This window comes from Alosa sapidissima, chromosome 16, assembly GCF_018492685.1.
Source record: "Alosa sapidissima isolate fAloSap1 chromosome 16, fAloSap1.pri, whole genome shotgun sequence".
NCBI lineage: Eukaryota > Metazoa > Chordata > Actinopteri > Clupeiformes > Clupeidae > Alosa > Alosa sapidissima.
In genome coordinates, this window is record NC_055972.1 from 15,036,981 (window position 1) to 15,053,614 (window position 16,634).

At 46.7% G+C, this 16,634-nt stretch overlaps 1 protein-coding gene across 1 annotated transcript in view; it reads left to right on the forward strand.

Annotated features, from left to right (window-relative positions):
- slc24a3 (solute carrier family 24 member 3) overlaps nucleotides 1-16,634 on the forward strand; it is a 71,325-nt gene that overhangs the window by 9,823 nt on the left and 44,868 nt on the right. Inside the window, exon 2 of the mRNA XM_042064862.1 lies at nucleotides 2,724-2,867. Within this exon, the coding sequence (XP_041920796.1) occupies nucleotides 2,724-2,867 (144 nt within the window). The remainder of the gene's footprint in view (nucleotides 1-2,723; nucleotides 2,868-16,634) is intronic.

Consider the following 16,634-nt stretch of genomic DNA (forward strand, 5'->3'; position numbering starts at 1 on the left):
TTCTCTCTTCTCTCTTCTCACTTCTATCTTTCTCATCTCAACATGCTGGAGCACGCTGGGGCAGCACTGCATGCCTAATTGGACACATGTCTAGAAGCAGGGGCAGTCTCCGTCACTCTCGCCATGGAGGAGAAGAAGGGAGCAGGGGGGGGGGGAGAGGAGGAGCAAGACAGACTCTGGGAGAGGAGAGAGGGGATTTGACTCGTCACTGTACTGTACTGTTCTATCTGCACCTCAACCCTTCTGGGTCTGACAGCACCCAACTGAAACATACACATGAACACATACACAAAGATTGTATGGGACACAGACACATTCACACCAGGGCTGCGACTAACCAGTATTTTCATAATTGATTAGTTGTCTGGTATATACAATTTCAGTGGTGAAAAGATGCCGATTAGTGTTTCTCAAAGCTCAAGGTGGTGTCCTTAAATGTTTTGCTTTGTCCATATGCCAGTAATATTTGGTTTCTAATCATAAAATACTAAGTAAAGCAGAAGATACTGTATTCAACTATAAGAAGCTGGAGTCAGAGAATTAGTCAGAATTAACAGAGTCCCAGTATTATCTGCCACACCGAGGCACCATGAGGGCTTTTAAACAATAATATCTTCAGTCTGGGAAGAGGCCCGTCACAAACCTGGATGACCGCAGACTTGTTTTTGCGACTGCTGCTTTGGTTCAGTGTCACTGGAGAGCAGCACGGTTGAGAACAGGAGAGGCAACAATCACCAAATCCTGTGTGTGTCGGTCTGTGTGTGTCGGTCTGTGTGTGTCGACATGTGTGTGTGTGTGTGTGTGTCGGTCTGTGTGTGTCGGCGTGTGTGTGTCGCTCTGTGTGTGTGTGTCAGCCTGTGTGTGTTGCTGTGTGTGTGTGTGTGTGTGTGTGTGTGTCAGTCTGTATGTGTCAGCGTGTATGTGTTGCCGCGTGTGTGTCGGCCTGTGTGTGTTCCATAGGTGTGTTCTCTAGAGCTGAGCCAAAATAAATCGCTTGAGAATTCCATTGCTTTGTTGGCAATACATCCACAACCAATTCTTTGTAATTGGTAAGTTTGGAAAATGCCACTACAATAAATTCCTTTGGGACAAAAGTTATCTGAGGGAAATGGAGTAAAGGACATTTTAAATGGATATTTCCTATTTGTATGTGTAATGGGGCATTCACTCACAACTTGATTGTCCTGGTGTATTGCAGATAAATCGATTTAAAATGAATTTGATCTTGCCTGTCCTCTCCTCCTCCTAGCAAGATGAGCTCTGGAAGTCATACCAAGGACAAGAGAAGGGGGGGGGGGAGGACTCAGTCTTGATGTCGTCATCCCTCGGTGCACGTCATAAATATGTTTTTCTTTATCTCCAGCAAGGGGGATGGTAATTGTGTCTTCTCCTTTCCACGCCAGACAAAAATAGAAGTGCTATTTTTAGTGCATTGGAACTGGGGTGGGGGTGGGGATGAAGGTGGAGGTGGATAGGGTTGGGGGGTGTAGCAGAGAAGAAGGCCTTTGCATAGTGACTGTCTGATGAGGAGAGAGGGGATGAGCTGACAAGGGAGTGTGTGTGTGTGCGTGCGTGCGTGCGTGCGTGCGTGCGTGCGTGCGTGCGTGCGCGCGTGTGTGTGTGTGCGTGCGCGTGTGTGTGTGTGCGTGTGTGTGTGTGCGCGCCCGCGCATGCTGGGCTGGGCTATGGAGAGGCGCTCGAGGACACAGTGACCCAGATGGCAGTGCTGCCAGAATAATCAGCCACTTGTGAGACGCAGCGGAGAGGCTGGGGTCCACGCTGCGCGGCGGTCACGGCCATCATGGCACCGCCCGGGCCACTCATGCCCATGCCACGTTTGCGCCGCACACTGCACCGCATGTCCAATTCCCCAGTGCCGCTCAACAGACGGCCCTCATGAATATTCCCAGGCAAGAACGACACAGCGCCTGTCACTGCGGTTACAGGAATTGGAAGTGTGTGTGTGTGTGTGTGTGTGTGTGTGTGTGCGTGCGTGTCCGTGTGTGAATGTGTGAGGTTTTAACACTGTTTAAAACATTTTGGGCTGCCGGTGTCCTTGTGAGCCGTATATGAGAGGACCTGACGCAGTGCTTCACTCCATGTTAAATGTGAGCGTGAAGAGTGTTATCTAATCGGGGGACCGAGGCAAATGTTTGGTCAAATAGTGGTGCTACGTTTTTGAGCTTTGGAGAGGCGTGCAGTGGCTGGCAGCTGATTAGCATTTTCAGTTAAATGTTACTTTTGAAATATCTCACTGAAAGATTTCAAGTCGAATCTGTAAAGATTCCAGAGAGTCAGAGAATATTAATGGTGTACTATGACCTTGCTTTCTTTGACCATTGATCATTCAGCAAACCATTATTAAACAGTATTATTACTAAACAGGTAACAAACTACATAGTTCTGTAAAAGCACTAGTATTCTTCATCTTATAAAATAACTATTTAGATATGAGGGATATTCTACCAGGATAACATGACTGGGTTTGTTTTCGTTAGTATGACATGCCATACCCAGATCCCTCAATAGGTTTTATTATCAGAGGGGTTTTAATGGCTCAGTATTACATGTGGCTGTTGAATGTAACATCAAAACCTTTAACCCCAGTGCCTCTGTTAAGAGCACTATCTGGTGTCGAGTTGTCACTTAAAGCAGCCTTTGGCTTTTTCATCATCTCCTGTCCCTTTGATTGACATTTGTGTGTCTCTCTTGTGTCTTTGTAGGTTATCGCACACCCAGCAATGGACCAAAGGCTATTGCAGGGTGGGATAGCCGTCGGCTACTGCAGTACTATGAAGACACCTACACGTACATACCAGAAACGACAGAGGCGACGGAGCGACCGCCCAAAAACTGTACCGAACCAGGTAGGCTGATGTAAATGCCTCAATTGCCCCAATCCATGGTTCACTAGTTCGCCCTTCTATATGATTGCTTCAGCTAGACTAGAATGTATGGGAGAAGTGCGTGTTTGGCAAGGTAGCTGTCCGTGGTCCTGGAGTGCCTGGAGCGGACATCGCGATAGAGCGATGACCGCTTGCACCCCCCTGTGTAAGGAGGATGAGTAACAGGGCAATTGGTGAAATGGAGGAGTAGGGGGAGGAGGGGGGATGATTTCGCGAACGTCGGAGCGTGTGACGTATGGAAAAGGAGGTCGGCTTAAATAGGCCTACCCTGCGGCGGCAGTGGGTGAGTTAATTGCTGTCAATCATCCCGAAGGCTCCACCCGAACTTTGTTTATAAAACATCATTTCACTAGTTCGCCCTTCTATATGATTGCTTCAGCTAGACTAGAATGTATGGGAGAAGTGCGTGTTTGGCAAGGTAGCTGTCCGTGGTCCTGGAGTGCCTGGAGCGGACATCGCGATAGAGCGATGACCGCTTGCACCCCAAAAGATCACAGAGAAAGGCCGCTACCAACTACATAAGTGCTTGCTGAGCGAGTCGTAAATCCGCTAGATTGGAGCGGATGTAAGACTGGTAGGCATCCGAGGACCAACGGCCCAGTATTTTAATTTGTTGCTCCGATAAGCCGTTGAGTGCAGCTGTTGTGGCAGCTCCTATCCTGAAGGAGTGTGCGGAGTAGCGATCCGCGGGAAAACCAGATTTGACTAGAATGGTTTTTAAGAGTGTCTGGAATCTGTGGCGAGTGATGGGTAGCCCTTCGTCTGACACGAAGGGCGGGCTAGTGGACGAAGCTTGAGCTGACCGATATGAGATGTAGTGAGATAGGTATTGGAAAGGCTGAAGATCTGAGGCGGAGTTAAATGGATATGGAGTGTCCTTTTCGGGACTGATCGGTTTTACTCTGTTTGATGGTAAATCGAATGGTGTCTTGGTCTAGCTGCTCTAGATCTGCGATGCACGGGTGGACATCGGGAATGAAGAGAGACGAAGGGCATGTAAACTCGCTACATCTCAGCAGCCCAAAAAGGCCAGTAGAAACATAACGGAGATGGTGGAATCGGAATGCGGTGACATGACCCTTTGCGAAGGGCAGCGAGGCGGGTGGCGAGAATGCTTGAGGTAATGGGAAGGCGGGAGTCTTGGGGGACTGGATGTTGCCTACGGATACCTTTAATTAACAAGCCTATCCTGGTGTCGGAGAAGGGGCATTCGGAGCCGTGGGGGCGTTTGTAGAAAAAATGAATGCCAGCTAGGTAGACTCTAATGGAAGAAACTGCCATGATGGCTACGGGGTAGAGTTCGAACACGGCTGACGATTCGTTTCCAGTTGTTAGCTCTCTGAACTCTAGTGGCCACGGGGATGCAAACCAGCGCCCTTTGAAAAAGCCTCCGAAGCCTGTTGAGGGGGCTGCGTCGGTGTACAACTGGAGCTCTTCTGGAGATGATTGGCAGTCGTCGTAGAACGTGCACAGACCATTCCATTCGTCTAAAACATCCTCCAGAGTTTGATATCGGCCAGACACTGGGCATCTAGAGATACGACGTCTTCGAGAGATGGGGTTGCTGAGCGCAGTTTAGGAGATGCGAGATGAAAGGCCGGCGGAAGGAACCGCGTCGGGATGCCAGAAGGAGCAGCTTGCTTCCTGGTCTGGGGAGGAAAACAAAGTGAGGGAGCGGGAGGGCGAAAAGACCGGGTTATCCGACTGCGTTAGAAGGCGGAGGAGATGGAACTTCCTATCCGACATACGGAACGCGATGCCGCGGGAATGGAGAGTGCTGCGGATGCGAGCCACTGTCCAGTGGGTAGGGTCAACACCTTGCTGGCGCTGGGTGGATTTCCAGTTCCATGAGAGCTGTCTTGTCAATGCGAACGATACGCAGACTGAATGATTTCGCGAACGTCGGAGCGTGTGACGTATGGAAAAGGAGGTCGGCTTAAATAGGCCTACCCTGCGGCGGCAGTGGGTGAGTTAATTGCTGTCAATCATCCCGAAGGCTCCACCCGAACTTTGTTTATAAAACATCATTAACGACCTAACTGAAGCCCTCTTTACAGTAAAAACAAGAAAAAGATTTCACTGACATTTTTACAGCGTTAGGTGGACAAATACCTAACCACACAGTGGGTATAAGATTATATATCCGGTTACCATTCTGAGATAAGAATAGTTATTTCTGAGGTAAGTATTCTAAAGGCTGTTCATGAGACACATGAATGATTTTCTCTGCTTAAATTCAGGGCTTAGACTCCCATTACTGCCATATAATTTTGTTTGTCTAATTTTGTTTATGGTAATAATACAAGCTGCCACTATTCTGCCATTGTCTTTCTACTGTATTTTCATTGACTCTGCTGCACTGTGCTTTGGGCCCCTGTTCTTGCAATGACAACTGCTGAAAAATACTCATCAATACAGACAATACAAACACTGCAGTACCCACAAGGCATCAGGAGACAAAAATACTTTGTACATTATGTCAGTGTACTAACATACATACATACATACATACATACATACATACCATACATGCATACATGCATACATAGATAGGTACATGCATTGCTATATATGTTGCGCAACTTTGTTTTCCGAGACTTAGAGTTGTGTGTGATTAGCATTGCAACTGTGTTGCATTGTAATTATTTGATAATAATTACAGTCTTTGTTGTAACAGTAAGTGACAGTATTGTGTTTCTTGCCATTCTTTCTTTTGCTGTGGTGTCAGAAAATGTCATTGGTACTGGTTACAGTCTAAACACCTCAGTTTGACCAGTTTACACTCGAAAAAGTAGAGACTCTCTGTCGGGAGTTTCCCATAGATGTGTTGTGCTTTGTAAAAAGAAAAAAAAAAGCCCAATGTGTCGGATGTACTGTTTTCACAAAGGAGCCCAAATTCCTGTGCTGGGCGCACAGGGGCTGGGTTTGTTATTGTTTTTTCCATGGCTGGATTTGTGTGCGCCATTCCAAGTGGGGTTCTGGTGTTTTAGGAGGCTGTGCTCCTTGCCAAACATCCTCTTGATCTCGTCGTTAAAAAAAACAGAAAAGATGCCCAGGGAAGGAGCCCAGATCCCTACAACCGAGGCAAATGTTGCCTGACACCTTGGCCATGCCACTGGGTTCCCTCGGTCTGCTCTCCTCTACGTGTGTGTGTGTGTGTGTGTTTGTGTTTGTGTTTGTGTTTGTGTTTGTGTTTGTGTTTGTGTTTGGGTCTGGGTCTGTGTGGGTCTGTGTGTGAGGCAGGTTGTGTTATTTGTGTGCTGTTGATTGCATGTTGCATTCATTGTCTATCAAAGTGCTATTTACTAACAAGCTTAATGCCTTGTCTTTCGATCCTTGGATTGGATGTTATATTTAGAAAGAAAAATACTTAATGGCTTGTTTCCGCTTAATTATGTCCTCCATCATGAAATGCTGTAATTATTTTAATTTAGATTATTATTGCTTTCCTTTATTACTGAGTACTCTTTAAAATATGCGCTCTCTATTTCTCTCTCCCCCCCCCCCCCCCCCCCTCTCTCTCTCTCTCTCTCTCTCTGCTTCTCGCTACTCTCCATTATCTCCTTCGGAGTAGTATGTATAGGTATTAGAATGTATTCTAGTGCTAACACCCCATTATCGGAAACGTGCTAATTACCAACCATTTAGTTCGAAAATTCTTAAAACAATGATGTTTTTCAATACTTAAAATAGAATAACATTTTCTAAATGAACCTTACATTTTTCAGTAGCCATAGGTGTGTAGATTTGAACAAAATCTAGTTTGGTTCTTACTGGGGCTTTTACTGCCTGAAATATCCGATTTTGTTTACCACACTCTGAGTTTAGTGCTGGGCTGGTGGGTGCTTATTCCCAACCTTTCTCAGGTACATGAACGGTTAGCCCGAGAATTCTCGTCGGCAAATCAAAATTACACTGGCGCTCCAAGCGGATTTGTACACGCAGCCTTACAACACTGTTTACAGCTCTTCGAGTCAAGGTAAAATGTAATTTTTGGTACGTGGCTAATTTAGATAAACTTATTGTGTGGGTGCTTGCGTTTCTTTAGGAATCCGCCGTCTTGGTTTGTATAGAAATTAATATTAAGTGACACATACACTGAAGAGGTTGGACATACGTGACGGTTGGTAATATGCGACGTTCCGATAGTTACCTACAGTCAGGTTGTGCGAGAAGCTTGGTCATCTCCTAACACAGCTCGAGTCACCTAATTACAAATGCTGATGTGCAGCGGATGTTAATTATTGTCAAGAGCTTGTGATTCTGTGCTGTGGTATCAGCATGGTGCTGGGTTTGGCTGTGGTGGCGTGCCTGTTGTGAACATTTCACCTCTGACCTGCTGAAGCAAAACAGCGACCTGGAGGATCTGGCACCAGCAATTTAGGTTACTCATTAGCTTCCTTTGGGAGTCACCAAGGTCACTGTGACAGAAATCAGAGGAGAGCATACATATATGTGCAATTACACACACACACACACACACATGCAGACATGTGCACACACACACAAACAAACACACACACAAACACCGACACACAAACAGACATACACACACAGGCACATACACGCAGACAAACACACGCACACATGCACACATGCACACATACACACACGCAGACACATGCAGACACACACACACACACACACACACACAGACATATACACACACACACATACACACACATACACACAGGTGTCCTTGCCTTTTTTTTACCTACTCTGGCTTATTTTTTCAGTTTGCTGCTTATGAGTCATTTCACATGTGACCTTTGTGAATGGTGCCATTTCCTGACTCAAAGAAGCAGACTCTCTCTGTCCCTGTGGAGATGAGCAGACATTTGTGGTTAGAAGGAGAGGCAGACAATGCAAAAAGCAACACACTTGTTTATTCCTGCACAGTCTTCACTCTCTCCTAGACTTCAAAAGGCCCATTCTTTATCATACCTGAGGATAGAACCTATAACAGCCAGTCTTCTTGTCCACTGTAATGGCTCACTTTTAGACATTTGCTAACATTTTGTTGCTATCCATGTAGTTTCTTTGGCAAAGAGTAGAAACTAGATATGCACCGATATGGAATTTTAGGGCCCATAACAATAACCAATATTTATTGGTTTGTTGTGGCCGATACCGATATGATGACCGATAATATTACTCTTGAAAATAGTTTGAATTGGGGACAGCATTTAATAAGCATAATTTAATTGCAGTAATTTTACCTATCACCAATGATGGGCAGAACGCATAATAATCCTCAATGGTACAGCAGTCAACAAAATAGCAGTAGCCTGCCTAGCCCTATTTGTGACACCTTGAGGTGAACCTGACGTCAGTGAATTGTGAGTGAGTGGCCAGCGACAGTGTATCGTTTTCATATCTATAGAGTGAAAACGCTCAATGCAGATGAACAGCTAAGCTGGGGAAAAGTTACAGGCCTAGTGACCGCGTTTGTGAGGGAAACTTATGTTTAGTTTCAACTGTGGGTAACTGAATAAAGCTGCAACTCCTCGGAATGTATCATGTCCGTCTAGCCTAGGCCTACTCTATTGCGCACACCCTGCTGCAGCAGAAGTGAAAGGGGTTAGCCCCAAAGGTTTTAATAACTTATAAAGAGATATTGGTATATTCAGAAGAAGGTCTTTTGGAGAGGAGAATATGTGTGGTGGTGAGGATTGAAGAATAAACTCAAAAGAAGGATAAAGAGGCTGGCGGAGAGGGCCATCAAAGGCATTCATGGAAAAACAGAAATATTATGTTATGAAATGTTATGCTAGCTAGAGAGATGACTGTACTTGGGGAAAGCTGTTGTATGCTATGGAGAGTCAGGTGTGTGTGTGTGTGTGTGTGTGTGTGTGTGTGTGTGTGGTACATTTATCTATATCTCTGATCCCCAACTCACAAAGTTTCTCTCTCTGAATGAAATTATATGATATAGCTACGATATGCTTTTTGTGCAACAACACCCATCCACCACCACCATACACACATAGACACATGATAATAATATCATCACGATGAATGAAACTGTTATGGAGTTCTCTTTCTTGCCCCCCCCCCCCTCAGTTAATCAGAGTCATGCTCTGTACATTTTTGTCCTTATTAGTGCGTGTTAACCAACGTGAGTTTGCCCAGCACATCTGCAAAGTGTATCTAGTAAATCACGGAAAGTGTTTTGATGTAGATAAGTCATAAGAGGCTCTCAGTCACATCTGCCACGCGTGTGGGTAAGCCCAGCTCTGATCAGTATTTAAATAGCCAGCTGTTGTTTACTCAGTCCCTTAGATCTACTTGAGTTATTTATACAATGCCGTGAACACGGGTAACAAGATTGTGTGATGGCTGGGTAAACTCTGTTTTGTTACACACACCCACACTCACTCACACTTACACACATACAGACACACACACACACAATTCTCCAATCTGAGACATTTTCATGGCAGTTGTCTGTCTTAACTATAATCTCTTCCTGTATGTAATGTATGATGATGACATACTTAAGTCACTAGGTCAGTGATTGCAAATTGCAACACCTCTATGTCATACAACAGGTGTGCGTGTGTGTGCGTGTGTGTGTGTGTGTATTTTCATGTTAATTGAGGTATTGAAGAGGCAAGTGATTTCTTGTGTGTATTGGCCTGCAATACTCACCTCTGCCATGGTGCTCTGCTCCTGGGCTGAGTGGAAGTTGTCCACATTATACCACCCCCACCCCCACCTGGCCCATCCCTGCCCAGCCCAGCACTCCTCATCCTGGCCCAGTGGAAGGCTGCATGGCTCGGCCCTGACTGGAACATATGAGCCTGTCAGAGCCAGAAGAGCCCTTCCCCAGACCCCCTGCTCCTCTGCCACAGCACATCAAAGGCAGAGCCTGGGAGTTTGGCAAGGAGAGAGAGAGAGTGTGCGTGTGTGCGTGTGTGCGTGTGTGCGTGTGTGCGTGTGTGCGTGTGTGCGTGTGTGTGTGTGTGTGTGTGTGTGTGTGTGTGTGTGTGTGTGTGTGTGTGTGTGTGTGTGTGTGTGTGTGTGTGTGTGTGTGTGTGTGTTGCTGATCAGAGGACTAGGCAGCGTTCTTGAGCATGTTGTCTTTAGCTGACCAAGCTGTTTTCCCAGAGCTGTCTCATAAGACAATGTGAAGGGTCAGATGTATGAAAAGGAGCAAATCGAGACAGAGACAGAGAGACAGAGAGACAGAGAGACAGAGAGAGAGAGAGAGAGAGAGAGAGAGAGAGAGAGAGAGAGAGAGAGAGAGAGAGAGAGAGAGAGTCTTGTTTTATCCCCTGCCTCTGCGTAACTAAGCTGGATTTCTCATTGCCTCCTGTTCCTTTAAAGCAAGATTTTCACAGAGGCTTTACAGCGCACTGCTTGGAGGATGCGCTCGAGAGGGCTGCGTGAACGAGCGAGGAGTGAGCGGCAGCTCTTACAGGATGTAAGTATGTGGAGAAGAGAGAAGAAGACTCCAATCCTCCACTTAGAGCTCTCATTCACTCAGAGAGAGAGAGAGAGAGAGAGCGAGAGAGCAAGATGAGATGACAAACGTGCTCGATTGACTTTATGGGTAAACACACACACACACAGCTTTATGGTTTAATATTATACCCCCCACCCACACCATGTATGAGAGAGAGAGAGAGAGCCTAGGAGTTAGGCGAGGAGAGAGAGTGTGTGTGTGTGTGTGTGTGTGTGAGAGACACGAATGGATGTAAAGTTTGTGTTGAGTTGAACATGTGCCCCCAGGTGAGCGGCAGGAGGCCTGGCCTATTGGGGGGGGCGGGGGTGACTGTGAGGTCGTGGCTCATCTGGACCGGGCGGCTCTGGGCCCGGCTGTTTTGATGGCTCTGCTCTTTCATTTCCTCTCGCCCCCACGCCCCCCCCCCCCTTCCACTCGGGAGTCCAGAGCTCGCCCACCACCACATAGACAAAACAGAGAGACTGAGAAATGGGGGGAGACAGAGAGGGAGGAAGAGAGAGAGAGAGAGAGAGGTGGATGGGAGAGAGGGAGGGAGAGAGAAAGAGAGGTGGATGGAGTGAGTTGGGAGAGAGAGAGAGAGAGCATAGGCGCATGCCTCTGAGCTTGTTTTCATTGTGTGCCAGAGTTACCTTGTGTCTGTTTGTTGTTGCGGTTGTTTTGTTGGCTTCTCCCGCTCTGTGGAATGCACACGTTATATGCATTACTGTTATTCATCCTGACGGGAGTGATGTCCAGTGCTCTGGGCATCTCTCTCTCTCTCTCTCTCTGTCTCTCTCTCTCTCTGTCTCTGTCTATCTCTCTCTCTCTCTCTCTCTCTCTCTCTATCTATCTATCATGTGTGGTCATGGGTGGTTTTGCAGGCCCTGAAAAGTTTCCCAAAATAAAATCTCCTGAGGGGCAAAAAAGTCAGTGAGGATGACCAGAAGCTCCCTCAGGTGTATGTGTGAATGTTTGTGCGTGTGTCTGTGTCTGTGTGGATAGAATGCTCACACACACGGACGCACATAGGGATGACACGCATGCTTGCTCGGGCAAATGCTGCCTGACACACACACACACACACACACAGAGGCGCTGACACCTGGAGGACAACTCTGCTGTTGTCAACTTTGGCCTCATTGTATTATTACATCACGCTGGGGTGATGACAACAATCGTTCCCCCTGCGCAGGCGGGGGGCACTGTATGGGCAGTGTGGGCGTCCATGGCCGGGTCCGCTAGGCCAGCGTTGGCCAGAAATACCTGGAGCCTGCCGAGGGCGTGAATGTCGGGCCACACAGCTCTAGGCCGGCCGGGAGGAGGAGCTGTCTCCTGGGGCCTGGTGTTCCAGACACTCTATGGAGTTGCCAGGGCAGGCTGTGGTGCTTGCCCAAATGCAGTACTGTCCTGTGCTGTGTGTGTGGGTGGGTGTGTGTGTGGGTGGGTGTGTGGGTGTTGGTGAATGTGTGAGAGAGAGTGATAAAGTATGTGTTGGTGAGTAGTAGTTTTGATTATGTATGAATGCAGCTAATGCATTATAATGCATGTTAAACTATGTGTATGTGCATGTGTTTGCTTACAAGCACTTGCTTGTGTGTGTGTGTGTGTGTGTGTGTGTGTGTGTGTGTGTGTGTGTGTGTGTGTGTGTGCCGCAGGGTGAAATCTGTCATTCTGGTCTTCTTCACCAACTTGTCACCAACTAGAGCGGGGAAATGTCACTTCCCATCCTGTCAGTCACACACACACACACAGAGACAAGCATGCGGGCACACACACTCACACACACAAGCACACACACACACACTCACACACACACAAGTACACACACACATACACACACAAACACACACACACACACACACACACACACAAATACGCACAGAGAGAGTGAAAGAGAAACATGGAGACAGACAGAGGCAGAGACCCAGAGAGAGATCTAGAGATGCAGACTCCACCACAGCGTGTTCTGCCTCAGTGATATTATTGTCCAGGGCCCTCACGTGTTGGATAGCCGCAGTGAGGATGACGCTAACAGCCTGAGACATGGCCACCTCGCTCCTTCACTGCTCCCCTCTCCTCTCTTCTCCTCTTTTCTCCTCTTCTCTCCCTTTCTCTCCACACCTCTCCTCTCTTCTTCTGTCCTTTCTTTTCTTTTCTCCTCGTTTTTCCTCTCCTCTCCTCTCTTCTCCTCTTTTCTCCTCCCCTTTCCTCTCCTCTCTTCTCTTTTCTCCTCTTTTCTCCCTTCCTCTCCTCTCCTCTCCTCTCTTCTTCTGTCCTTTCTTTTCTTTTCTCCTCGTTTTTCCTCTCCTCTCCTCTCTTCTCCTCTTTTCTCCTCCCCTTTCCTCTCCTCTCTTCTCTTTTCTCCTCTTTTCTCCCTTCCTCTCCTCTCCTCTCTTCTCCTCTCCTCCTCTCCTCTCCTCTTCCCTCCTCCACTCTGTGGCAGGGGGCTCTGGGCTTGCTTCTCCTGTCACATGCATCCACTGGCTTTGACCAACGGCAGGCACACCAGTCAGGGTGTCAAACGCTGCCTTTGAGGAGAGAAACAGATTGAAGCTACTGAGTAAAATGAGCCGTGGTCATGATTCAGATGCATAGAAAGTGAACGGCCTGCTAAACTACTGCTGTACATCTGACGCCATGCTATTCTCAGAGTGGATTTACACTGAACATTTGAACCATTTTTTTTTTTTTTTTTTTAAATGTATTGCTGCATTTTCACTGGTGCGTCAAACCTTTAGTTTGGAACAGGCTGGGGTTTGTGTAATGGAGTATGCTCAAGGGGGTAAATTGGTCAGGACTAAATGATGGTCAGATGCAGCAAACTGTTTTCAATTTAAATGCTTTTTTTTTCTTCTTTGGGCTTCCAGCAGGTCGACACATTGAAGACATAACAAACAGACAAAACGCTGTAGCAAAAAACGATTGTGAGGAAAAATATGGCCATACCTTATTGAATATTTACAGATTATTCAGTTTACTTTTGGACCACTTCACAGACTTAAAACAGGTTAATCATAGTGCCCTTTTGGAAAGCAATACATACCCCCCCCACCATCATGCTCTTTGCTTTGCTTTGGAACTACTGAAAATCTCTCCAATATTCATAAAAATTCTGTATGTGTGTGTGTGTGTGTGAGAGAGAGAAGACGTGCGTGTGAGAGAAGACGTTCGTGTGGGTGGGTGTTTGTAGGGGGTAGAGGGGCTGGATGTAAATGTCACGTTACTCAGCAGAGTAACAACAAAACTCACTACACGCAACATGTCGATCCACATCATCGTCTGTGTGCATGTGTAGGAAGAGAGAAGAAGTGTGTGTGTGTGTGTGTGAGAGAGAGAGAGAGTGTACAGTATGTGAGAGGGGGAAGTGTGTGTGTGAGGGAGGCCGAAAGATTGAGCACATGTGTGGGTGGTTGTGGCTGCCACTGGTTTGCGAAAGTGCACGTGTGTGTGTGTGTGTGTGTGTGTGGGCAGTGGGAAACACTCCCCCATAAAGAGATGGAATGTGGAGACCTGGAAAAAAAAGAGAGAATGAAAGGAAAAAAAGCACAGAAATAGCAAAAGCTATCTCGCCTCGTGAAACATCGTGTTCAGGTCAAATTGAGCGTATCTTGAGGGTACATGAAGCAGGCTCACAAGCACAGGTGAGTGTGTGTGTGTGTGTGTGTAAGGCGTGTGTGTACAGGTAGTTAGTGACATACGTGGTTATGTTTCTCTAGGTCAGATGCCTGTTACTGTCAGCCTTGCTTGCACAATGCAAGCGGCGAACAATAGCAGTCAAGCCCACCACACAGGAAGAGCTGGCGAAGCTGAAGGTGCCCCCCCCCCCCGACCACCTCTTCCCTCAGCGCTCCCCTCAGACACTGGCACCCCTGGCTGGCGCCCCTCTCCACAGCTCTGCCTGTTGTGCCATCATTACTGTCACTCAGACAGCTGTGCAGGCTGGCATCAGGGAGAAGAGACAGAGAAAGAATGACAAAGGGAGAGAGAGAGGTGGAGAGGGTAAGATGGAAAGACAAAGAATGGTAGAGGAATACAGAGAGGGGGGGGGGGGGGGGTCACCTGAAGAGTCATCTGTGGGGAGGACTCTCAGGCATGGCTGGCTTCAGGTAATCTCCAGAGGCTGTTCAGAGCGTATTTGTGTGGGGTGGGGGAGGGGTTGGCGTGGGAGGGGAGATTATTTCCTTGCATGATGGAAGACTTGCACGCTGTCGCTATGCTTCACATTGTTTGGTTTGGCTGCATAGAATTTAATGACTGCACACTGCACCCAGATGAGATGGGAAGCCTGGTGGTTGTTGTGTTGTCTGTAAGTGTCAGGCGGTTGCTCATCGGCACGTACCTGTGAATTCTGCGCTGAAACATTAGGTGTCCCAAACCCCACCCCCCGGTTACCAATAACATCAGCTTGTTGTTTTGTTTGTTTCCATGGAGGCATACAGTGCAAACACCCAATCCATCTGCCCCATCCCAGCCTGAGAGAGAGAGAGAGAGAGGGAATACAGAGTGAAGGAGAGAATGAGAGAGAGAATATAGTGATAGAGAGTAAAGGAGAGAATCAGACAGTGTGAGTAAGAGAGAATAAGATTGTGTAAGAAAAAAGAGGGTCCATCTGACTCGGATGTGTAAATGTGATGATGAACACAGTACTCTAATGACTATCCAACTACTTTAATATGGGACATTCAGTGTCCCACTGGTTAGCACTCTGGACTTGTAACCGGAGGGTTGTCGGTTCGAGCCCCGACCAGTGTGCCTTGGCTGAAGTGCCCTTGAGCAAGGCACCTAACCCCTCACTGCTCCCCGAGCGCCGCCGTTGAAGCAGGCAGCTCACTGCGCCGGGATTAGTGTGTGCTTCACCTCACTGTGTGTTCACTGTGTGCTGTTTGTGTTTCACTAATTCACCGATTGGGTTAAATGCAGAGACCAAATTTCCCTCACGGGATCAAAAAAGTATTTTTGTAAAGCTAAATGTATGTCTGCACTTAATTGTGTTTGTGTATACAATAGTTAGTAGTGGTTATGTGCATGTAAAGCATGAACCAGAGAACTTTGGTTGTGTGTGAAACTGTGTGTGTAGGGCAGTGTAACTGTGTAAGTGTGGGTGTACTGTAATTATGTGGAATCGTGTGCCATTTTTGGTTGATATGTTTCTCTGTGTGTGTTTGCATGAAAGTAGGCTAACGTGTGGTTTCCATTGCACTAGCATTGTGTTTATGTGGAAAACTGAGGTTTGTGACCAACCTAAGGTAATCACACGTACAAACTGTGGCTTCTAATTAAGAGTAGAGCAACCAATGCAGTGCAGGCTGTGCCTCTCGCATTGAAATGGGCACACTACTGACATCCTCTGACTCTAGTGACATTCTAGTTAACTAGTGTAGACAGCTAGTTTGGAGTTTGAAACATACACTTTTTTTTCCATATAAAACATATGTATAGACATCCGTTGCATAAAATATAGAGGCAACATAGGTATGTGCCATATTTAAATAATGTCAATTCACTTAACTGAGTCACACATGCAATAATGATGACATCCATAGGTCCCTATAGTAGGGGAGATTATGTGAAAAAACGCGGTGGATAGAAGCATGACATTTTGTCAAGGATACTATAAATACAGACACTCAAGCACCTCAGGCAGACCTCATAAAAAACATACAATAAAGCACACATGTCCCCTGCAACTTCTTAAAGGAATTATCTGGAGTAAAATGCACTAGATCAATTTACGGATGATTGGGAGTACATACGTTGAGTTGACATCAAAATCATGTCATTTGGATGTGTTTTGAGAAAGTTCGATTTTACCGTCAAAACTCGTTAGCCTGGAAGTGACCCGGGCATGTCATTTCGCCGCTATTTTTATACCTCTTCTACAGTTCCAAACAACATTACATTTACGTGGTAGTGAGTAGAGGGTCCTTAAAGCCAAACCGAAGTATCCCGAGGTCTTTATGTGGTCGGATAGAGAGTCTAGAACGAACTTTCTCAAAACACATCCGAATGACATGATTCTGATGTCAACTCAACGTATGTACTCCCAATCATCCGTAAATTGATCTAAAGTGCATTTTACTCCGGATAATTCCTTTAAGACACAGTAAAACACTACACTAGATTACATTAGTCCTAGTCTACATACTGCATATTGCATCTATGCATGCTCTGGCACATTGGCATAATACTGTGCAAGGCAACCCAGCATCCTGGCATCGGCACGTTCGAGAGCAGAGAGGCTCACCTTTGCTGTCACATTTAAGAGGTTCTCTACATACTTT